The sequence below is a fragment of the Andrographis paniculata genome, unplaced genomic scaffold, assembly GCF_009805555.1.
Source record: "Andrographis paniculata isolate CXL003 unplaced genomic scaffold, ASM980555v1 Contig60END, whole genome shotgun sequence".
NCBI classification, from domain to species: Eukaryota; Viridiplantae; Streptophyta; class Magnoliopsida; order Lamiales; family Acanthaceae; genus Andrographis; species Andrographis paniculata.
In genome coordinates, this window is record NW_026137596.1 from 2,508,724 (window position 1) to 2,530,806 (window position 22,083).

General features: G+C 28.1%; 3 protein-coding genes across 4 annotated transcripts; all 3 read left to right on the plus strand.

The window, feature by feature from the left end:
• The first annotated feature begins 7,122 nt into the window (after positions 1 to 7,122).
• LOC127260177 (uncharacterized) lies at positions 7,123 to 9,929 on the plus strand. Of its 2 annotated transcripts, XM_051287878.1 has the most exons (4): positions 7,123 to 7,510; positions 7,613 to 7,803; positions 7,945 to 9,563; positions 9,662 to 9,925. In XM_051287878.1, the coding sequence occupies exons 1-3, from the start codon at positions 7,210 to 7,212 to the stop codon at positions 8,074 to 8,076; spliced, it is 624 nt and encodes a 207-aa protein (XP_051143835.1). In that variant the 5' UTR covers positions 7,123 to 7,209; the 3' UTR covers positions 8,077 to 9,563; positions 9,662 to 9,925. The 2 variants fall into 2 exon arrangements, with proteins under 2 accessions (XP_051143835.1, XP_051143836.1); XM_051287879.1 differs by lacking the exons at positions 7,123 to 7,510; positions 7,613 to 7,803 and having other exon boundaries at positions 8,080 to 9,563; positions 9,662 to 9,929.
• A 2,036-nt stretch (positions 9,930 to 11,965) lies between these two features.
• Positions 11,966 to 12,691, plus strand: LOC127259470 (uncharacterized). Its single transcript, XM_051286828.1, has 2 exons — positions 11,966 to 12,502; positions 12,614 to 12,691. The coding sequence occupies exons 1-2, from the start codon at positions 11,966 to 11,968 to the stop codon at positions 12,689 to 12,691; spliced, it is 615 nt and encodes a 204-aa protein (XP_051142785.1).
• A 3,632-nt stretch (positions 12,692 to 16,323) lies between these two features.
• LOC127260178 (uncharacterized) lies at positions 16,324 to 17,560 on the plus strand. Its single transcript, XM_051287880.1, has 2 exons — positions 16,324 to 16,521; positions 16,609 to 17,560. Exons 1-2 carry the CDS (start codon positions 16,441 to 16,443, stop codon positions 17,260 to 17,262), a joined length of 735 nt encoding a protein of 244 aa, XP_051143837.1. The 5' UTR covers positions 16,324 to 16,440; the 3' UTR covers positions 17,263 to 17,560.
• The last annotated feature ends 4,523 nt before the right edge of the window (positions 17,561 to 22,083 follow it).

Consider the following 22,083-nt stretch of genomic DNA (forward strand, 5'->3'; position numbering starts at 1 on the left):
GGAGAAATACATGAGCCATACTTTGGGGAATTTTTTTGCAAATATATCCTTATCTATATGTTCAATTTTTATTTTTTAATTTTATTTACTTTATTATGAATGTGTTTGATTGATTTGATTTTGAAATTTTGATTTGAGATTTGATTTAATTAATATTTTAATATGATATTTTATGAAAATAAATAATATATGTTGAAAAAAAAAATCCTATATGTGTATACATTTTTCAAAAATATGTTTGTAAGAGTAGAAAAAATACAGCGTATATCGAAAAAATATAATATGAATAACTATTTCACCTAAAAATTTAAATTATTAGAAATATGTATCATTAATTATTTTTTCTAATTTAGTTATAATTTCTTCTAATTTAGAATCCAAAATTTCATATTCCAACAACATTAAAATAAATTTCTTTACTAATATAAAAACATTTGCTTAAACATTTTTTTTAAAACCAATTTTTCTATTACTTCAAACAAATGCATCCTTATCTTTTTATGAAAATGAAATATAATTGTAACAATAAAAATAATTGTCAAAAACATTGCAAATTGAAATAGAACAATAAATGCATTGGCTATTTTTCCTTTGAGTTTTTGTTCTTTAATTTTATAAGTATATAATACTACCCTGTCTAATTTGAAAGTATACATTTATTTTTGCAAAAAAATTAAATTTAAAAAGTAATAGTATTTTAATTGTAATGAGTAGTTAAAGTAATATAAAGATAAATTTATTTTTATATTTTTTGTGTAAAAGTAATAGTGTGATGATAAAGTATGTATATTAGTAAAAAAAAAAAAAGGATTATTTTTTGTAATTAAACAAACTCAAAATAAAAATATGTATATTTTGTGAGTGGAGATATGAAGTATTATTATGTTTTAGATACATATTTTCTATATAAAATTTTACATCCATCATTATATTTCACCTAAGAAAATAATAAAAACCAATAAATAGAAAACAAGAACATATTCATTCATGTTTTTATTCGGTCAATAATAATAATAATTATTATTATTATTATTATTTTCCAATTTATTCTGTCAATTATTACATGCAGAAATAATTGTGTATGGGGGCATTGGTATGTATAGCACTATTCTCATCTCTTAATTTCAATACTCGATTTTTTTATTTTTTTATTTTTTTAAATATATATATATATATATATATATTGGACTGGTCATGAAAAATTAATGAAATGCATGTGGGAGAATGGGTGAGTTCTTTTTTTTTTTTTCTATAAAGATTTGAATTCGAAAATTGGTAAAAAGTTAAATTGAAATAATGTTTAATAAAATGTAAATAAGTGCTTTGAATGAAAATTAATTTTTTTTCTAATATATATTACATAAAAATTGATATAATAGTGTTGGGATTTTTTTTTTTTTTTTTTAAATTTATGAACAACAGAAAACTAACTAGACTTGAAAAAAAAAATAGAGCCGTTAAAATGGTGAATATATATGTACATTGAAAGAGATACGGACATGTATGTATTGATTTCAGTTATGGAAAATCAGTTGCCAAATTTTTTATCTTGTCAGATTCATTTTATCGTTAGGATTATTATGGTTCATTGAATCTCTGCATTCCAACTTCCAAGAGAATATTATATCTATATATATATATATATATCGGTTTGATTTATAAAAAATAAAAAAATTAAATCAGATTAAAAATTCAAATAACAATTTTTCTTAGTTTAAATAATGTTGTTCTATAAAATAAGCATATATGTTATGTATATATATATATATATATATTTAAAACATATGTTTTATAAAAATATGTCATGCACTCTTATTTGTTGTATTGTATTTATATTAATATAAACGATATTTCCACCGTCAACTTTAAAGGTTTACATTTGTTTTTTGGCGTATTGATCATTGAATGTTAATTATTATATCAAATTATAGTACAAATTAAGAAAAAAAAAAGACAAATATTTATATTAGTGTCTTATGATACAAATATAATGACTTTTGTACGAAAATTTATACAAATATAATAATATTTATTAACGTTAAATACAATGATGCAAAAGGTAAATGTAGATTTTCAAAGTTGACGAAGAGAGTATATTTTATAATCAAATAGTGTAAGCTCTTATAATTTTGTCGCGGTCATATCGTATATTGTAATGAATAATCAAAAGAGGTTTGAATACATGGAATAGGTTTTTTTATCCATATCGATTGAAAATTTGGTATAGTCAAGTAGTCGAGTTGAAATTTTCATTTATTTATATATTATTTACATTTCATTAAATATCAAGCTAATCATACATAAAATATAATCGGAGGGTGTTAGTTGTCTCAATCAACATATGAAAATATTAAGGCTATCTCCAATCCATCAACTTCATTTATGCAGTTTTAACTCTAAATATGCACTTGCTACAGTAATTTTACTTCAACTATAACTCTATTTTTCACTATTATTCTTCAAATATTCAATTTTTTCAATTATTTTAAACTACTTTTTATTTTTAGAATTTAAAATATTTTTTTAAAAATTTAAAAAAAATAAAATTAATAAGGTTGCACTGTATCAACACTAAAAATAGTGCTGAATTTGGCGTTGATCGAAGACAACCGACGCCAAATCATCCAACTCAGCGCCGTAGAAGTCCTTATAAATAATATATAAAATATTACTACGAATTATCAGTTTTATTTTATCTATATATTATAAATTAATGTATAATAGTAATATTATATTTAATTATCAATGTAATTGTCACGATGTCAATTAGCACTATGTTGATTAACAATAATTGGGACGAAAGAGTAATATTTTTCAATCGCAAGATATAATTAATATCTTTGCATAATAAGTTTACGTCATAATCCAAATTATGCCACAATTGGAAGCATATCCATATAGCAAGATTTATACGTTATTGCTCATTAATTGTGATTCATTCTAATTTTAATTTTTTTTTAAAAAATAAATAAATAAATAAAATTGGATAGTAGTATAAGCAACCAATACCATTTTTTTTTGTAAAATTGTGGCACGGAAAATAACGATGATATACTTAAAATCGATAAAAATAAATAAATGATTTTCGAACATAATGCTTCAAATAAATAAATAAATCATAGGTATTTAATGTATTGTATTATTAAATATAAAAATAATACTGAAAACACAAACAAAGACGTTAATAATCTTCTTCTAATAATAATAATAATAATAATAATCATATGTGTTATATGTCTGCATCGATTATCAAATTGTAGTAATTTAAATTATTGGTAGCCTATAATTGTCAGTATAATAGACCATATAAAAAGTAGTACTTTCTCAACTATAAATGGCATAAATTTCTAAAATATTAATCTCATGAAATAAAAATATTTTTTTGTCCCATCTTACAACTAATTGTAGCAAATCTAATTAACTTATATATAAAATAATGTATGCAATCTTATCTTTAAAAATAGTATGTATGATGAGTTGCAATTTATACGCTAGTTTTTTTTGTTTTTTTTTTAGGGGCCGTTTGGTATAGAGAATGGAATTGCAGAGAAAGAGAATTGAGAAGAGAATGAGAATTAAATATATATAAAAAAAAATGAATGGATCGGATAAGAATAAATGATTAATCTAACAAAAGAGAGTTTTAGCAAGTGAGAATCATGAAAAAATATTTATGGTGATTTTTTTTTAAAAACAAAAAATTATAAATTATATACTAAGTTTTGTAAGATCATATTTTAGTATAAATTTTTGTAAAAAATTAAATACTTGAATGATAAATTAAAAATAATTTTTGTAAAACTGAAATAATTTATAAAAAATTATAAAAAATTAAATAGTATAAAAAAGAATAAAAAAAATAAAAATATATATACTGGAGCATCATTTTTCTCCGTTTCTCTGAATATAGAAAATAAATGAAAATAGAGAAATGAAAATGATTTATTTCTCAACTTCTATTTCTCTGACTCAAAACATTTTCATTTCTCTGCTGTCAATTCTCTGTACCAAACACACCCTAAATGTTTTGAATTTAGTATTTTTTTTAGATAAATAATATTCCCTTCCTCCCCTAACAAACAAATACCCTTCTAAATTATAATATATTACACAAATATTATTACCTTTATATCATACAATACTAATAGGATTAATTTAGTCATTTTATTTTTATTTCTACTTTATCCCAATATAATACTAATATTTCTAAAACTACATGTAAAAAACAAATAAATATATAGAAATGAGCCGAAGAAGTAATTGCATAAAATATTTTTATGAAAATTGATCTTAAATACACATGTCTTTAAATAAATAAAAGAACAAATCTCCTATGTACAATTTCACACAACAGCGCTCTTAAATTGTAAAATAATTTGTTAACTGTTTTTTTTTTTTTTAAGATTCAAATGAATACTTTTTTTTAGAGAAAAACTTAAGTAAATAGTAACTACATATATTTGTAACAGGCTAAAAAAATAAAATGACACAGCTTTATTTAATATCATATATTCTTTACTATGTACCGAATCGTCTCAAGTTTTTTTAGGGTTCAATTGTAGTTCTATATATATACGATAAATATATTTTTCAGATAATATCACCGAAGATGGTGGGCGGCTAGACAGAAGGTTGAAGGCGGCGGTCTGACAGTGTCGATTCAGAAGAAGGAGATGGAAAGAGGAAACCTATGAATGCTTTACAGTGGTGGCTGGAGGTTCGAAAAATGAAAGGAATTAGAGGAGCGAAAAGAAGAAATTGGAGGCAAATTTGGTCCGGATGGTTGGACGACGATTAGATTTTCGATATGGGAAAATATATAGGGGTTGTTAGAATTAAAATTAAATTGAATATTTATAAAAAAAATAGATAAACAAAAAAATTAAAATTTAATATATCTAGTGAATTAAATTTTAAAATATAAGTCCTATTAAGTTGGGATTTTGAGCCGTTGTCACTTTATTTTTGCTAAAAATAATCTGTGATTGCTTACCTATTTAAATTGAAACGATTAATATCTTATTTTAGTATGACATTTCTATATCTTTAATTTAAAATTTTATGACGTTTTAAATAATTTCACTTATTTTTTTCTTATGATACACGCCCATGATCACTCTAAGTATTGCTATCCAACATGAACAATATTATCAACAAACTTTGATGATATTGTATATCAAATCAGTATTTGATACAATTATTGTTTCAGTTGAACTTATTCTTGACTCTTGTTATATATATAATTTTGAAAGTTTTTGATATTATCAATAATATTATTTTTTTAAAAAAACTGTCATGTCAAATATTCAAAGTTTTTAAAAGTTACAAAGTTTCAAGCTCTTATCTGAATAAAACAATACTCTCTCCGTCCCATGTAATATGGGTGTATTACTGTAGATACGAGAATTTAGGTAAAGTATAATTAGTAAGTAATTAAGAAGTGTATTAGTAAAAATAATTATTATTTAGTAAAAATAATTATAGATTAAGATTAAGATAAGTAAATAGTTTAATTAAAATTAAAAAAATCATAAAATTTAAAATTTAAAATGAGATTAAAGTGCATAATTATATTTCCAAAAATAGAAAGGACAAGTTATGTGAGACGGACGAAAATGTAAAATATAGACAAATTATGTAGAACTAAAGGAGTATGATATAATGGCAAGCAGAAGGCAAAGCATATTGTTTTTTCTTTTTTTATTTTTCTTTTCTAAATATTTTTGGGCCAATTAAAATAGCGCCATCTCACAGCCAAGTTGAGCCCATGATAAAACATACTGTTCCAAAAAGTGGAATAAAAAAGACTATTAAAAACTGAAATTATTATTATTATTTTTTAAAAAAAATATTACACACTTAATACACCTAAAATGCAATAAATAAATAAATAAATAAGCTTACTATAAATATTACAAACTGTTTGTATAATTGTTGGGAATAACCGCTGCACACAAACTTTTTCCAAGATATAAACAAAGATCAACTTACAAAAGAGTAGTTATACCACAGTAAATATAAAGTAGTAAATGAGATAAGAGTTTGTTAATCCAGTTTGATTATAAACAAATCTATATTTAGGGATACCAATTCAAGAGTAGTTTCATTAATAAGCGCAGATAAAAGAACAAAAACATACCACAACTCCCTTAACCATACCTCTAGAATTATTATCTTAGAACACAATTCCATATGCTAAAATTGTAACAAGTTCGTACTGACAATTACCACGAAACAGAACTATTCAAAATCTAGACATCTCTTGATTAAAACTCCAACAATTCATTCTTCCGACGAACTTGTTGGGACTGGGTCAACTCAACACTAGTATGATATTGTCCGCTTTGGGCTAAGCCCGCACGAATTTATTTTTGAATATTCTCCAAAAGGCTTCATACTAGTGAAGTTCACTTGGGACTTATAAGGTGTCGAATTTTCTTCGAAAAAAAACCCAGTCCACTTCATCATCTAACCGGGACTGGGTCAACTCAACACTAGTATGATATTGCCAGCTTTGGGCTGAGCCCGCACGGATTTGTTTTTGATATTCTCCAAAAGGCCTCGTACTAGTGAAGTTCACCTGAGACTTATAAAGTGTCGAATTTTCTTCGCAACTTCCGACGTAGGACTTGGGTTTGCAATCCAACATAACTCTTCATCTTGTAAAATAGTATTGTGGGTTGACCACCTAATACTAATTTTTTTTTGTCTTGTATACCCATCAATCGAGAGAGAGAGTGCAAGACAAACAAAATTGTCGTCAATATATTATTGCAATGACAAGACATATCACTAAATTGTAAATAAAAATTCACGATAAATGAAAATTTGTAATAGTTGATTGTAGGAAAGAATGAAAGTACATTCACGGTATGCCAAAATAAAAAATGACAGAAATTTTCATTTACCAATAATTTCAATATTACACCCTAAAGTTTAGGTAGTACAAATAAAATCTATAAATATAAATATACAGATGAAGCTCAGAAACCCCGCCGGTGAAGCTTATATTTATATAAATGTAAATATATTTGAATTAATTTAGTTATGCGGTTGGGCCCACAAGGCCCAACATACATTCCTCCCTTAACTGAAAATATAACTGACCCTATTTCATACCTCCAACTTCTTCTTCCACAAATTGACAACTGCTCTCAGTCTGCAAATTCTTCATCAAAGCAAAACCGTCCGTCGAAACGAATTGCGAAAATGGCGAAACCTTCTGTGACCATGAAGCTCTTGATCGATTTGCAAGCGAAGAGAGTGCTATTCGCGGAAGCCAACAACGATTGCGTGGATTTTCTCTTCCACTTACTGTCTTTGCCTGTCGCCACTGTTATCACTTTGCTGAAGGAGGAGACGGGAATGGAAGGCCCCATGGTCAATCTATACGACAGCATAGCCAAACTCAACGACTCCTATCTGCAGCCGAACCGCAGCAAGTGCGCGCTGTTGAAACCAGTGGTTTCCTTGCCCTATCAAGTGCCTGTTCCACTTCTGCAACACAACGGTGCGATATTCAATCTTTGTATATACATATAAATGAGAAATTATACTTAACAGTCAGATTTGATTGAAGTTGTTGAAAGTGTGATGTGTGCGTGTTGTTCAGCTGCTGAATCAGAAAGTGATGGCGAGAAGCGAGCAGAGGGGTTTGTGAAGGATGTGGTGACTTATATGGTGCTGGACAATTTGGTGGTTGAACCTATGTCGACTATCTCCTGCCTTACTCTGCTCAGCAGGTTTAAAGTGAAGGATGTCGCCGCCTTGGAGGAGAAGGTTGTTCAACTCGACTTCCACAAGGTCCTGTTCTGTCCACACAATTTCGATCAAAACTCAATTTCATAGATATATGCGTATATACATATATCGGTAGTACTAGGGGTGATTTGATCTAATGAAGTCATTAATGAATTGTTCATAACTGTTTTTGGTTGAGGACAGGCTGTTAGAGTGCTGAGGGCTGCTCTGCAGTCGGAGATGGTGCTTACAGAGGTGTACTTGAAGGAGGATAAGAGCCCTAAGAATGGTGGTGATAAAAACGAGGAAGATGACTTCTGTTCCTGCGAGAAGTAGATCATTGAAGATATTCATTGATCTATGAATACAATCCTACTGTCTACTACCCTCACGCACGGTATTCCATTCCACTCAACTCAAGTCATTTTTCTTGGTCAATAATGTGAATTTGAGATGGCTCGTGATGATGATGATGGACAATCTGATCTAGGCTCCTCCTATGCCTTAATTCCATAGATCTTCTATTAATCTGCAATTTGAGAATATACATATGATGATGATCCAATTTAAAGCCAAGCTGATAATGATAATGAACTGTATGTTGTTGAGGATTCCAAACAAAATTAAAAACCGATAGTCTGAATTATACCACATGTAAATGCTGTCGTGACTGCATTATGAAACTGAGAAAACAGTAGAATCAATTTAATGCAGTGTTGAGAATTTAATTTGTAGTGTTGATATGTTTAGTTTGTAATATTAAAAAAACTCTCGGCGGAACCTAATAACGTGTGATGTCTTGTTTTTATATAATGGGTTATATTTGTAGTATGTTAACATAACTCATACGTTGTTTATCTTTCTATCATAGTGTTTGTTCTTACTGTTACTTGTTATTAGTAGTGCATTGAATTCTGTATATATATCAACACAAAGTATGATTGTATGAACATATAGAGAGATCATTATATTATGATAGGACACCTTTATTAATTAAGAAGATATGCAGCAACTGATAGAGTATATAATGTTGTGGTATATGATGAAGAAGAAGAAATGAAGAGCCACAAAATATTGATATTGATATTGATGTAGATATAATAATAACGTAAAGTGTGTTTAAACATGGAAGAAGTGACATGCTAGTGAGTGAATGAGGGACTGTTTCTATTCCATTCTCTCTGTCTCTCTATGTGTATATATAAGGAGGGAATGGAGCCTGGAAGATCTAGAGAGTGGAGTGAGTGAGTATATATATATATATATGTATGATGGCGGAATTGAAAAGTGTGAGTATGAAGCTGCTGATCGACCGGGAATCAAAGAGGGTTCTGTTCGCGGAGGCTGGGAAGGAGTGTGTGGACTTCCTGGTGTACCTTTTGTCGTTGCCGGTGGCCAACATGGTGGCTCTGCTCAACGACAATAATCTTGGAATGGTGGGCAGTCTGGGGATACTCTATGACAGCATCAACAATCTGAACGACACGTACCTGCAGAACGGCGCCCATACTAAGAAGTCCATCCTGAGGCCCCCGCTGCCAGGCGGGGGCGGGACCTGTCCGATGCTGCTGCAGTCCGCCGCCGCCCCTGCTAGAGGTCGTTATACAGATACTAGTAGTGATATGCATTATTTTGATAGTGATGGTGGTTATAGTTGTGAAGAGAGAGGCGGGTTTGTGAAGGGGGTGATGACTTACACGGTGATGGACAATCTTGAAATTAAACCCATGTCATCAATCTCCTGCATCACTTCCATCACCGGCCTTAAGATCAAAGATATGAGCTTGCTCGAGGAAATGATCGTCTATTTGGGCATCAAGGAGGTACATAAGTCACTCACTATATTTACGTACATAAATTGAAATATTCAACTAAGATAATTGCATGCATATTTGAATTTATTTTTTTCTTTTGTTGGTAGGGCCTTAGCCTGCTTAAGGCTTCATTCAAGTCTAAACAGGTTCTCACAGATGTCTTTGTCCAGGGGGGGAAATGATCAATTGAAGTATCATTATTATTATTATATGTGAAGATGGAAGAAGGGTTCTGCTGCATGCATGATGGCTGGTTGCTATTTTGATTCTGTTTTTATGATAATGGAACTTATAATAATAATAATAATAATAATAATAAATAGATAAATAATGGAGAAACTGAGATTGATATATATGGTTGGGTTTCCCAATTGGTAACAGTATGCTTGCACTACTATATAGTAATGTTCAATTTTGCTCTCCTTTAGTCTTGGATCATTATTTTATCTTTTATGGCAAACATGCACTTCACTTCATACTTGGCCGCCATATATTCTTTTTCGTCTTTTTAAATAAATAAATAAATTGTGATATTCGACATAATTTTTTAACTCTATTACAGTAGCAAAATAAAATAAACATTATATCTTTTTATCTATTAAAAATAATGAATTAATTTTTTTGAGAAGACGATTTATTTAAATTACTTGCAAAGTATATAGGCTGAAACACTATAATATCGAGTGATTAATTAATTATGGACTAACGCAATTAAAACATCAGTTATAGTTATTATCGCAATATTATAACTTAGCAAGTAGTATTATATTAATATACAAAATTTCGTCAAGGTTTGAAATCATAAATATGAGAATATGTTAAGGGTACTTGTTGAAAATATAAATATGACGATCAAATTTAAAGACAAGATAATGATGCTAGTAATAATAATGAGTGTAGTATACATAACAAACTACATATGTCAAGATGATTCCAAACTAAAACCGATAGTCTAAATTATTCCACTAGTGTTTGTTTGGTTTTGTATAATTAGTTTGAGTTTGTGAAGTTATAACAGGGAATAAATGCCACTGAATGAGCGGAGATCGGTGAGACTCGAATTCAAAATTTTAAGTTTTGATATTGTTTAGATGATATAAATTTTCGTTTCATCAGAAAAAAAAAATCTTAAATTGAAAGGTCATTTACATAACATATTTTGTGTTGTATAACATATTTTGTGTTGAATATTTCTAATTAGAAATTTTGCTCTATTTCTTTGTTTGTGGCTACGTTTAAAATTAATATGTACTTTTATTTTGGCTAACACTATATATATATATATATATTTAAAATCCATATATTTAAATGGTTGTTAGAAAGTATTAGAAATTTTGGGGAAAAATAATAAGATTGTCTTATTGATCTGGTCTAGACAATACAAAACAGATAGACTTAAATCTAAGTAATAATAATAGCAAATCTAAATATAAATTTACTAAATATAAAACTGAGTTTAATAACAAAGTTGAATATAAACGCAAAAAAAAAAAAAAAAAAACATAAATAAAAATAATAGTTGACTATCTACCGGAGCCGAAAACAAGATGTCTTTCCATTCCGGAGCAAAAAACGAGATGACTCTTTACCGGAGTCGAAAACGAGATGACTCTTCACCGTAGTTGAAGGAGTCTAAAACGAGATGACTCCAACGGAGCCGAAAACGACATGACTCTCTACTGGAGTCGAAGACGACATGAGTACTCTCCACAAAGTCGGAAATAACAGGACTCTCATTGCAATCAGAAACATGGCTCTGGAGAAACGAAACAGACGGATCGCAAAATCGCAAAAAGATGAGGAGATATGACTTCAATCGTAGACAAAATCAGGACTCAAAATAAAATCAACATCAGAAAAAAAAAGGGCTAGAAATTATAGAAAAAATTTTAAAATTGAAAGATCTCTGGTACATCCCAGGTTGAATGTACCCAGAGAAATGCGAGTTGGTAGACTATATCAACGAAATGAGAAAAGTAGGCTCTGATACATGTTATAAATTTTAGGAAAAATAATGAGAGTCAAATCTAATAAGACCGAATATAAATATAAATTTACTAACTTTAAAACTGATTATCTAAAATATGTAAAGAAAGAATTCAAAGTTTCAATTCAATTAAAGTAAATTAATATCACATAAGCGGTAAGATTGAAACAAAAATATTAAACAAAAGGAGCTGTAGTGTACAACTGTTTTGTGTTTAAACCAAGAAGTGATCATATCAATATCAGGAAGCATGCCATACAAGTACTGACTACTGACTGTTTCTATTCCATTAATAATCGATCGATCAATCTCCTCATTAATCCAATTAAATCCAACCTCCTCGACTTCTACAATGAAACATTTATCTGTACATACATATATACATACATATATAAGGTGGGTTTGAACAGCAATAATAACAACAATGGCAGAAAGCAAGAGGGTGTGTATGAAGCTGTTAATCGACAAGGAAACGAAGAGGGTTCTGTTAGGGGAGGCCGGGAAGGACTGTGTCGACTTCCTCGTCTACCTTCTGTCGTTGCCGGTGGCCACCATTGTAGGTCTGCTCAGAAATGGAGGAAGAGGAATGGTGGGATCTCTGGGGAAGCTTTACGACAGCATAGAGAATCTGAATGATTCTTATCTGCAGAGTGGCAAGAGCAAGAACTCCATTCTCAGCCCCCCTTTGCCGTGCTGGGATTCTCGTGCCCCCTTGCTGCTCACTAACAGTGACGATGACGTCACCGGGGTCAATATTAATAATAATAGGAATAGAAATAATCATAATCAGCAGGGGAATGATGGCGGGGGGTTTGTGAAGGGAGTGGTGACGTACACAGTGACGGATGATTTGGAGATTAAGCCCATGTCGTCTATCTCCTGCATCACTTCTCTCAACCAGTTTAAGATCAAAGATCTCAGTTTGTTGGAGGAAAGGGTCGTCGCTTTGGGCATGAACGAGGTATATCTATATCTATATATATATATATGTTTGTGTGTGTTTATTTGTATTTGGTGATTTTAGGGTTTGATGATGAGAAATGATTCTTGAAATGTGATTTTTTGGCGGCAGGGACTTGGCCTGCTCAAGGCTTCTTTTCAATCCAAACAGGTTCTCACTGATGTCTTTGTCAAGGGGATCCATGAATGAATTGTTCTATTATTAATTATATATATATATATATATATATATATGGAGGTTGAAGAATGATGTAGAAACTGCTGCAGTGTGATTGCTGTTTGGAGAATGTGAGATTGATATTTGGGTTTTTGATTTGGTTGTTTTTTCAAATAATATTCATTTTTTAAATTAAACGACGCAATGTCCTAAGTGTTTTTTTTTTCCTACAAAATAAATTAAATAAAGATACATTTTACATTGATGATTAGAAATTTGAATAAATATATTGCTTTGCAGTTGGGTGTTAAAAGAGTAAAAATAATTTGCTATAAATCCAATTTAATACCCATTTTGATTCGTCTCCACTCATTCATTATCGAATATTCTCATTGTCAAAATTAGTCAAGTGTATATATATATAGTGTATGCATTTAATTTAATAATACAAAGGCCATTTTAGTTGACAAATACGTACTTGCATTCATTACATTATTAAAAATTAATTATTTCTAATGATTAAAAGTCAGTCTATACACACATTAGTATTATTATATAATGCACTCTACCCTTCAATCAATTAATTTTTATTTTTATATTTATTGTCTTAGTGGCAGAAAAATATGTGTCAATAGATTACTAACATATGAATTTAATTCAATATATATATATATTGCCTTGGAATCTCTCGAGCCCATTTGAAACAGTTTGTTAATAAATTATGTAGCAGTTCAAAATGCCAAAACCTATAAATATTCTTTAGACAAAATGCTCAAATATATGTATGTAAACTTATAAAAGATTCTTGACAAAACAAAACAAATAACTATCTACATATTCGGATATTTATTAAATACTCCCTCTGTCCACATAAAGTATATAATTAGTTTTGGCGTGGTATTGAAAAAATAATAGTATTTTAATTATAGTAGGTAATTAAAAGTATTATAATGATATTTTGGTGTAATAATAGCGATGTGATGTAAAAGAAGGGGTATATGTGGAATAAAAGTGAGGTAGTTAACGAAATATTTAATTTATAATTAGACATTTCAAATATAAATAAATATACTTTCTAACTGAACAGATGTAATAGGTTTTTAATTTTTTTTTCCTTTTTTGATATAATGCTATTGTATACCTTTACGTTTTTTTAGGGTTGAACAATTAAAATATATATTTATCTTTATATTTTAATTTAATATAATAATATTGATATAAGTTCATATAAACTTTTGAGAATATTTATTAGCCAGGATCACATGCGGTAAGTAATTTTCCTGAATTAATAAATTCTTCTTGTATTTATAATATACAGTAGAGTAATATTTATAAAAATAAAAAAAAATACTCCTATAACATATATAAATATATATATGTATGATCTTATGCTTGTGGGGTGTCGATATATAATATATATATATATATATTACATATAATAAGGTTAGTGGAAGATTCCACATACAGAGAATTCAATACAAAACGCGGTTTGTAAAAAATTAAATATTTAATTATTAAAATGAAAAAAAAAAATAAAAATGAGAGAAAGAACAACCTCGATATTCCACACATAAAGTTAAAATACTGTACCTAATTTTTTACTATTATTATCATTTAATTAATTTGATTTAAAATGATTAAATTTGTCTTAATGTGAGTAGAGTATTCTCAAGTGTGCCACATTAACCTTAACTTGTTATTAGCCCTAACTAATCCCAATATTAAGAAATAATTAAATTAAACAGACCCTTCTTTTTCTTCTAAAGTGCTTTCTCCAACTAAATAATTGGTCAATTTCAGTCATTTCATTTTCATTTTTAATAGTTTTGGACATTTGACAGGTTCAGCCCTATTTTGACGGCTAGAATATTAAATGATGTAGAAAATTCAGATTTAAAATTACAAATTAAATAATTTGCAAATAAATTTAAAATTAATATATATAATTTTTTTTGTTATTGATATCTAATGGATGAGAATATGCATTGGAATACTTAACATGACAGACACGACACCTACATTGTACTCAAATTTGTGAATATACTTTGTCTGGTTTAACTGTTTAGGTCTTTAAAGAATAAATAAATGAAATGGACACGTAATAGATATTGTGACAACAATAATTATTAGCTAATAAATAGGTAGGGAGGAAATAAAATTTTAAAAATTAAGAAAAGCCTTGGGTAATTGACAAACAAAATTTGAATAATTGCAAGTATTTGGCAAATTTAAATAAAAATTTTGAGTTGTCATTACTCCGCATTTGACGCTCCACACTCAGTTCTAACTAAATATATATAATTCTACAATATTTTTATTTTTTCATATAAAAAAAAAGTACCTGATATTTCAAGATATACATTAATTTTTTATTTTTTAATTTTCAAATTCCTGGGTGTGTTTAATTTATCTTTATTTTTATTTTTTTTTGTGTTTTTTAATGAAATAGTAATATTTTTTTTTTAGTGTTCTATGTAATTTTTTTAAGTAACATAAGAAATCAAATGCGTACCCCAAAAAAAAAAGCTTGAGCATGTTTAGTTGCAAGTTCAACACAAGCTGTATCTTTTATTGTTTATGTCAATTAATTTTCCAATTTATATAATTATATTTATTATTTGTACATATAAAATAATTTTCATGTTTAATATACCTTATTGAATATTTACGGACATTCCCGAACAAGATCCGGACTCGTTCGTTAACAAAATGTGCCTATTTAACGAAATTGGTCCAGATATATGTGATAAACAAATTTTAACAAAAATCTATGGTAATATAATAATATTTAAATTAAATTAAATTTAAATTAATATATATATATACAAAGAAAACACACATAAAAAAAGGATTTTTGGATGTGTGCAATTCTTGGCCTTTTGTGGTTTAGTCGATGTCCATGTCCATGGCCACTTCAACTACCACTCCTTACCAAAAAAAAAGATTAAAGCTACCATAAATAATTGGTCCATTCTCTTCAAAAAGTTCCTAACTTATTTGCTATATATATTTAAAATTTTAATCTTATATTTATAGCAATTTAATTGAAGTAAGGAATAAATATAACAATCCAATTTGTTCTCCAGTATATAGATGAAATGAGGTAAAAAAAAGATTGAATAAAAAGTGAAGAATGTAGGTATTTAGGAGGAATAACTAGAAAGTACAATCCGTTAGTTAGTATTTTTATCCAATTTTCAAAATCTTCTTATAAATATAAATATAAATAGAGAAGTTGATTTTAATTTTCAATATGTACATGAAAAGAGCAAGACTTTTTACACACATTAAGTAAGAAGTGTACATATATATATATGAACCCCAAGACCATTCTATATGTAAATATCAAGTGGTGTTATAAATATTGCAAATCTTCATTTTAATAATAATAATAAAAAGAAAAATAATGATGGTACAGTGGTTTGAAGATAAAGATTATAGATTTAAATCTAGTATGACTTGAACTAATTTACAAAATACTTAAAATAATAATAATAATAATAATAATATATATGAATGGTGGACCATTAAATTGTGCTGGGGGGCAAATGACTCTTTAATGGTCCCCTCCTCAAAAGCTGCCCCTTTATATATATATATACATACATACATTCATATATATATATATATATATAAGAAAGACACTTATTAGATTCCCTCACACAAAACCCTACACTATATAGAATACCCTATCTATATATATATAATATAATCACCATTGTTATTGTCATTATTATTATTATTATTACATCAACATTGTCAATTTGCTCAGCTCAGCTGCAATGGCCATGGAGAATCCCCCCAGAAGCCTTCCCCTCAACTGGACTTTCTTCCCCCAACCCCAACAAGATCATTACTGCAAGGTCGGTATACATATATATGAATATTCTTTCTTAATTGATTATATAATAATTGTCTGATTTCTGATGGGGATAATTAATTTTGTTCAGGGCATGGGCATGGGAATGGATTATGAAGTGAAGCAATCATTTCTGCTGACAATGGAGCTGGAAGAGACGAGGATGAAAGCCCAGGAAGAACTCAGAGCCAGAGATGAACAAATCTCACACCTCAAAGATCTTCTCGCCAGAGCCCTCAAGGAAAGAGACCAAGCTCAGGACACGTGTCGCAATCTCATGCTCCACAAATTCATCTCCTCCGACCTCGACCTCGACCTCCCGAGGAAAGAATTCGATTCCATTACCAATAATAACAATAAAAATATTAATATCCATAATAATAATATTAATAATAATAATAATGGCTTCTCCGCCTCGTCGGACTGCGACGAGAGCATCGTCTCCTCGCCGCGCATAGCACCGGAGACGACGGCGGAGCTTCCGCCGCTGCCGGACGCCGCCGTCTTGCCGGAGAAAGGGAAGCTTCTAGAAGCGGTCATCAAAGCTGGACCGCTGCTCCAGACGCTCCTCCTGGCCGGGCCGCTGCCGCAGTGGCGCCACCCCCCGCCGCCGCTCGACACCAATCAGATCCCGCCGTTCCCGTCGCCGGCGGCCGGCAGAAAAAGAGGGGCTTCTTCTTCCGACGGCGAGCAGCAGCTGGATTCGCCGTCAGTGAAGTGCCAGAGACTGATTCTTCTCCACTGATCGATTCAGCCATTAATTGATCGAGAAAAAGTTCCATCTTGATTTAATTTTAATTCAATTCCATCTTAATTAATTAATTAGGATATTTTATTTTATTTTATTTGAATTTGTACAGTCAGTCAGTCAGTGAAGAAGGTATGATTTAGTGGTGGTCTGGAGAAGGAAGATTGTTGTTTTCTCTCTGTCAAATTGACCCACCCACGCCTACTTTGATTTTTATTTTATTTTATTTACTCAGAAAATTAGGGTTGTAAAATTTAATTTCAGAAATTCTTACAACTACTGCGATCTTCTTTCATTTATTGTTACCATTTATTACACCAACTTAAAATCTTCATTTATGCTTACTTATTATTGCATTCTTTTCTCCGGTCAATTCAATTCAATGCACGAATTTTGTATAATAATTAATGGTGATTACATTTTTGGATTGATGAAATTTTAGGTGTAAAAAAAAAAAAAATTTATTTTTAAGCATATTTATTCTTACTAAAAAAAAAATACTATTTTTTTATGGTGTGAAAATCTACCGCCACTACCTAAAAGTGGCCACTTATAAATCTTATAAAAGAATACTATTACAAATAAAATAAAGGTTATAAGTAATAAAAAAAAAACCTAATTATTGTCTATTTATCTTTATATGATGTAAGGTCATTATTACTATATTTATCATTTTTTATGCATTTACTCTTTTCCTCTTTATTACTCTATCTTGAAAAGAACCCTAATGATTTTTTATTCCTGTAAAAAAAAATTACTTAACTAAAAGGAAATGCTGTAAAAAAAATAATAAAAAAATTGAATGGCTGCTAAAATCGGTCTGAACGATGCCAAAAATAGTCAATTTGGCGTAAAAATCTTCTTCTTCTCCATTTTTATTTTTTTCTGGATATAATTTTTGTTTTTTTCTTTATGGACTTTTTTCTTGCTATAAATATATTATTAAAAAAAAAAAAAAAAAAAAGTGTGTGGACTATGGACTTAGGTCCGGAAAAAGCGTAAGAAGCGGGAGTGTGAAAAGGGTCCGAGTTGTCGGGTCGGGTGGGCTCCACAGATCTGAAACCGGATCTTATTATTGACCCCTGTCTAATTTATGTTTCAATTGCTTCTTTTAATTTCTTTTAAATTTATACTATTCATCCAATTTTTTTTTTTTCTCAAAAATATCAAATCAAACATCTATTTTTTATTTTTTATATTATACTATTCAAAACATCACATCAACACCTATTTATATCACATCATACAATTATTCAAATTCAAATTTTTTACTATTCAAATCCCAACTCAAAATCCAAACCCCCAAACAAACACACAGAAATCAAAGCAATAATTAATATTCCTTCCGTCGTTCAAATCCTATACTTACTTTTATTTTTGGATTGTCGTTGAAAAATATTCTCATTTTGTTTTTAAATAAAAAAATTATTACGTTTTTGTATATTTTTTTACTATAAAAAAAGTAACAATTATTACTTATTTTTATTAAAACTCGTACCCGGTCAAATGAGCACACATTTGCATGACGGAGGGAGTATAACTAGTTTGAATGTTAATAAATAAAGGTACAAATGCAAATTATTATATAGCTTTTTGGTTTTGTAAACAAATATTTGTGATTTTACCTTCCTATAATAATTATGTTATAATCTTTTATCATCTATGCAAATTTAAATTTTACTTTTTGAATAATGCATATTGAAGGTATCATTAGAAAATATTATATACATATATAAATTATTTGATGGCTACACTATTATACTCTAATAACTAAACCTAGTAATATTGTTCAAATAAATTAGAATTTAAATGAATGCATTTGGAATATATTTTAATATATACTGTGTTTTTATTTTTATTCATTAATAATATTTCATCCATCCGGACTAATTATGTCATTTTAATTGAGTACGAAAACTATAAAATAATAATATTTTAATACTTCATTCATTCTTTTCAAAAATTTATATTTATTTTTTACACAAAATTTAAAAAATAATACTCCCTCCGTCCCAATACGATAGTCATGTTTACCAGTTTTGTCCGTCGCAAGACAATAGTCTCATTTCCATAAATAACCATATTACTATAAAATTATCCTTACTTTTTTCATTATTATTACACAATTGTTACTACTTTTTACACTAATATACTCACAAGGGCGAAAAGTCTTTTACCACTTTTTACCCACTATCAATATAATATTAATATTCCTTAAATCCCGTGCCAAACACAACCCAAACTATAGTTTTGGGACGGAAGGAGTAGTATTTTAATTATAATAGATAGTTAACTAGTGTAAAGATAATTTTACCATTAACTTTTTATGTAAAAGTAATAAGATGATAAAATGAGAGTATTTGTAGAAAAACAAAAGATTTATAGTTACTAAAAGAAAAAATAATTATTTTATAATTAGATCATCTAAAATAGAAATATGTATATTTGTGAGTGGACGGAAGTAATATAAAAGTGCACTACAAGAAAACATCATTTTTGTAAGAAAATATTTGTGTCTCTAAATCTACTTTTTCCGTTACTAATGACATTAGAGACGGAATTAAGAATAGAATTGCGTTAGCTACGTGAACTTTAGGGACGAAATTCCGTTACAAATATATTATTTTTTTTGTAATGGTGGAATAAATAAAAAATAAAGTGAGAGTATTATAAAAAAATTTATTAAAGAATTAATAAAAATATAATGTGACTAGTAGAAAAAATAATGACAAATCGCTTATTATTTGTTAAAAGATGAATGATAGAAATTTTTGGTGAATAAAATAGTTTAATGTAAATAGGTCTAACGAACAACAACAAAAAAAGCGACTGAGGGAGTATTATCCAACAATTATTTTTAACTCAAATATTCAAAAATTTAGATGAAACTAGATCAAAATTAATAAGAGTAAAAACAAGTCTAAGGATTGTTTGATTTTAGTTTGAAATTAAAATCAATATTATTTGGTTCATATAATTTTTTATAAAAATATCTTATTTATCTTATAAAATATAATATCAAAATAATATTTAGATTAAAATTTTAATTTCAACAAAAACTAAAAAGAAACCATCAATTTTGTGTGGAGAAAATATAAAGTATTAAAATGATGAGTTTGCAAATGAATAAGATATCATGAAGTCACATTTTTTGTGTATTTGGTATGATTAATATAGGCATGGAATGATGATTATTGTCATTATCCTTAATTATTACCAATCAATTACAGTCTTGTAAGTGTAATAATTAGTGATAATGGCAAATATATTGCAACTCCACCCAACCTAAGCTAAGTAAATTTATACATTAATTAATTAAATTGATTAAAGCATTACCTCACCAATCTTATTATATATTGTTTTTACTTTTTAAAGTTACTTTCAATTCTTATTATTTCATTTTTTTTTTAATAATAACTATTTTTATTTTATTTTACAAAACAACACATTTAAATTATTATTCAAATAAAACAATAAATAAATAACCATCAACTAAATACACCTTTAATTGGTTTAATCGAAACAATCAAGTTGACTTTATAATAGAACAAGACTGGTTTGATGTACTTTCTTTGAATTTTAAAATTTTCAAAGATAAAATATTACAGTATGTTAAAATTTTGATATATTTTTCAATTAATATTATAAAAAAGTAAAATTAATATATATATATATATACATTCTACATAACATAAACTCATAGATAACAATTTAACATAATTTTTTATATTACTGACATGCTACGGAAAACAAACACATTGTATTCAACTATCACTATAAGAAAATATCATTTTTGTAACGAGATTTTTTCGTCTTTAAATTCTTTTTTTTTTTGTTACTAATGATATTAGAGACAAAATTAATGATGGAATTACGTTAGCTACGTGATCTTTAGGAACTTCCATTACAAATATATATATATATATTTTTTTGTAGTGTACAATTTTTTATTCAAAATGTTGTATGCAAATATGGCAATGCTCTTGTTTCACTTTTAACTAACTCAAATATTTATATATCAATATTTTCTAAAAATAAATTACAATGAATAGTAATCTTATAATGGTAATTTAAATGAATTTATTTGATAGACAAATAGTAAACATGTCGGCATCTGCCCTTACCTAAATAAATAAATAAATAAATAATCATATATATATATATATTATATGTTGAAACTAACCAACCAACCACAGCAACCGAACATCCTATTCCCAGCAGAGGAAATAATACTACTAATAATAATACCAATCAATTAAATTCTGAAATTTAAAAATAAAAATTAAAAAAAAAAGTGAGAGTGTGCATGTGCATGTGCAGTAGCACACGACTTATTTAATTATTGAAGCTGCAAAAAATAAACAAATTAATTATTAGAATATAAAATGTCTAAGAAAAAGAATTGGCAAAGACTGGCAGCCGTGAGATACGCTTACAAATATTACACTAATTAATTAATTAATTAATTAATCATATATATATATATAAATAGAAACTGTGTAGACAATTAATTAATTAATTAATTAATTTAAGACAAAGGGCTATAAGGGTAAGAGAGGGAGTGAGTGAGTGAGTCAAGAATGGTCCACACGGACAATTACACAACACAACAACCAACTCACAAAAAATTCTATGCCTGCTTCACGTTCTCTCCATTTTTTCAATCATTTTTTATTTTTTATTTTTATTTCTACAGATATATATGGACAATGGGATTCATTGTAGTGTGATTTAATATTGTTGAATATTACTACATCTGTAAACATGGTATTTTAGTATTTTAGGAGGGATGTAATTAGTAGATAATTAAAAATGTAT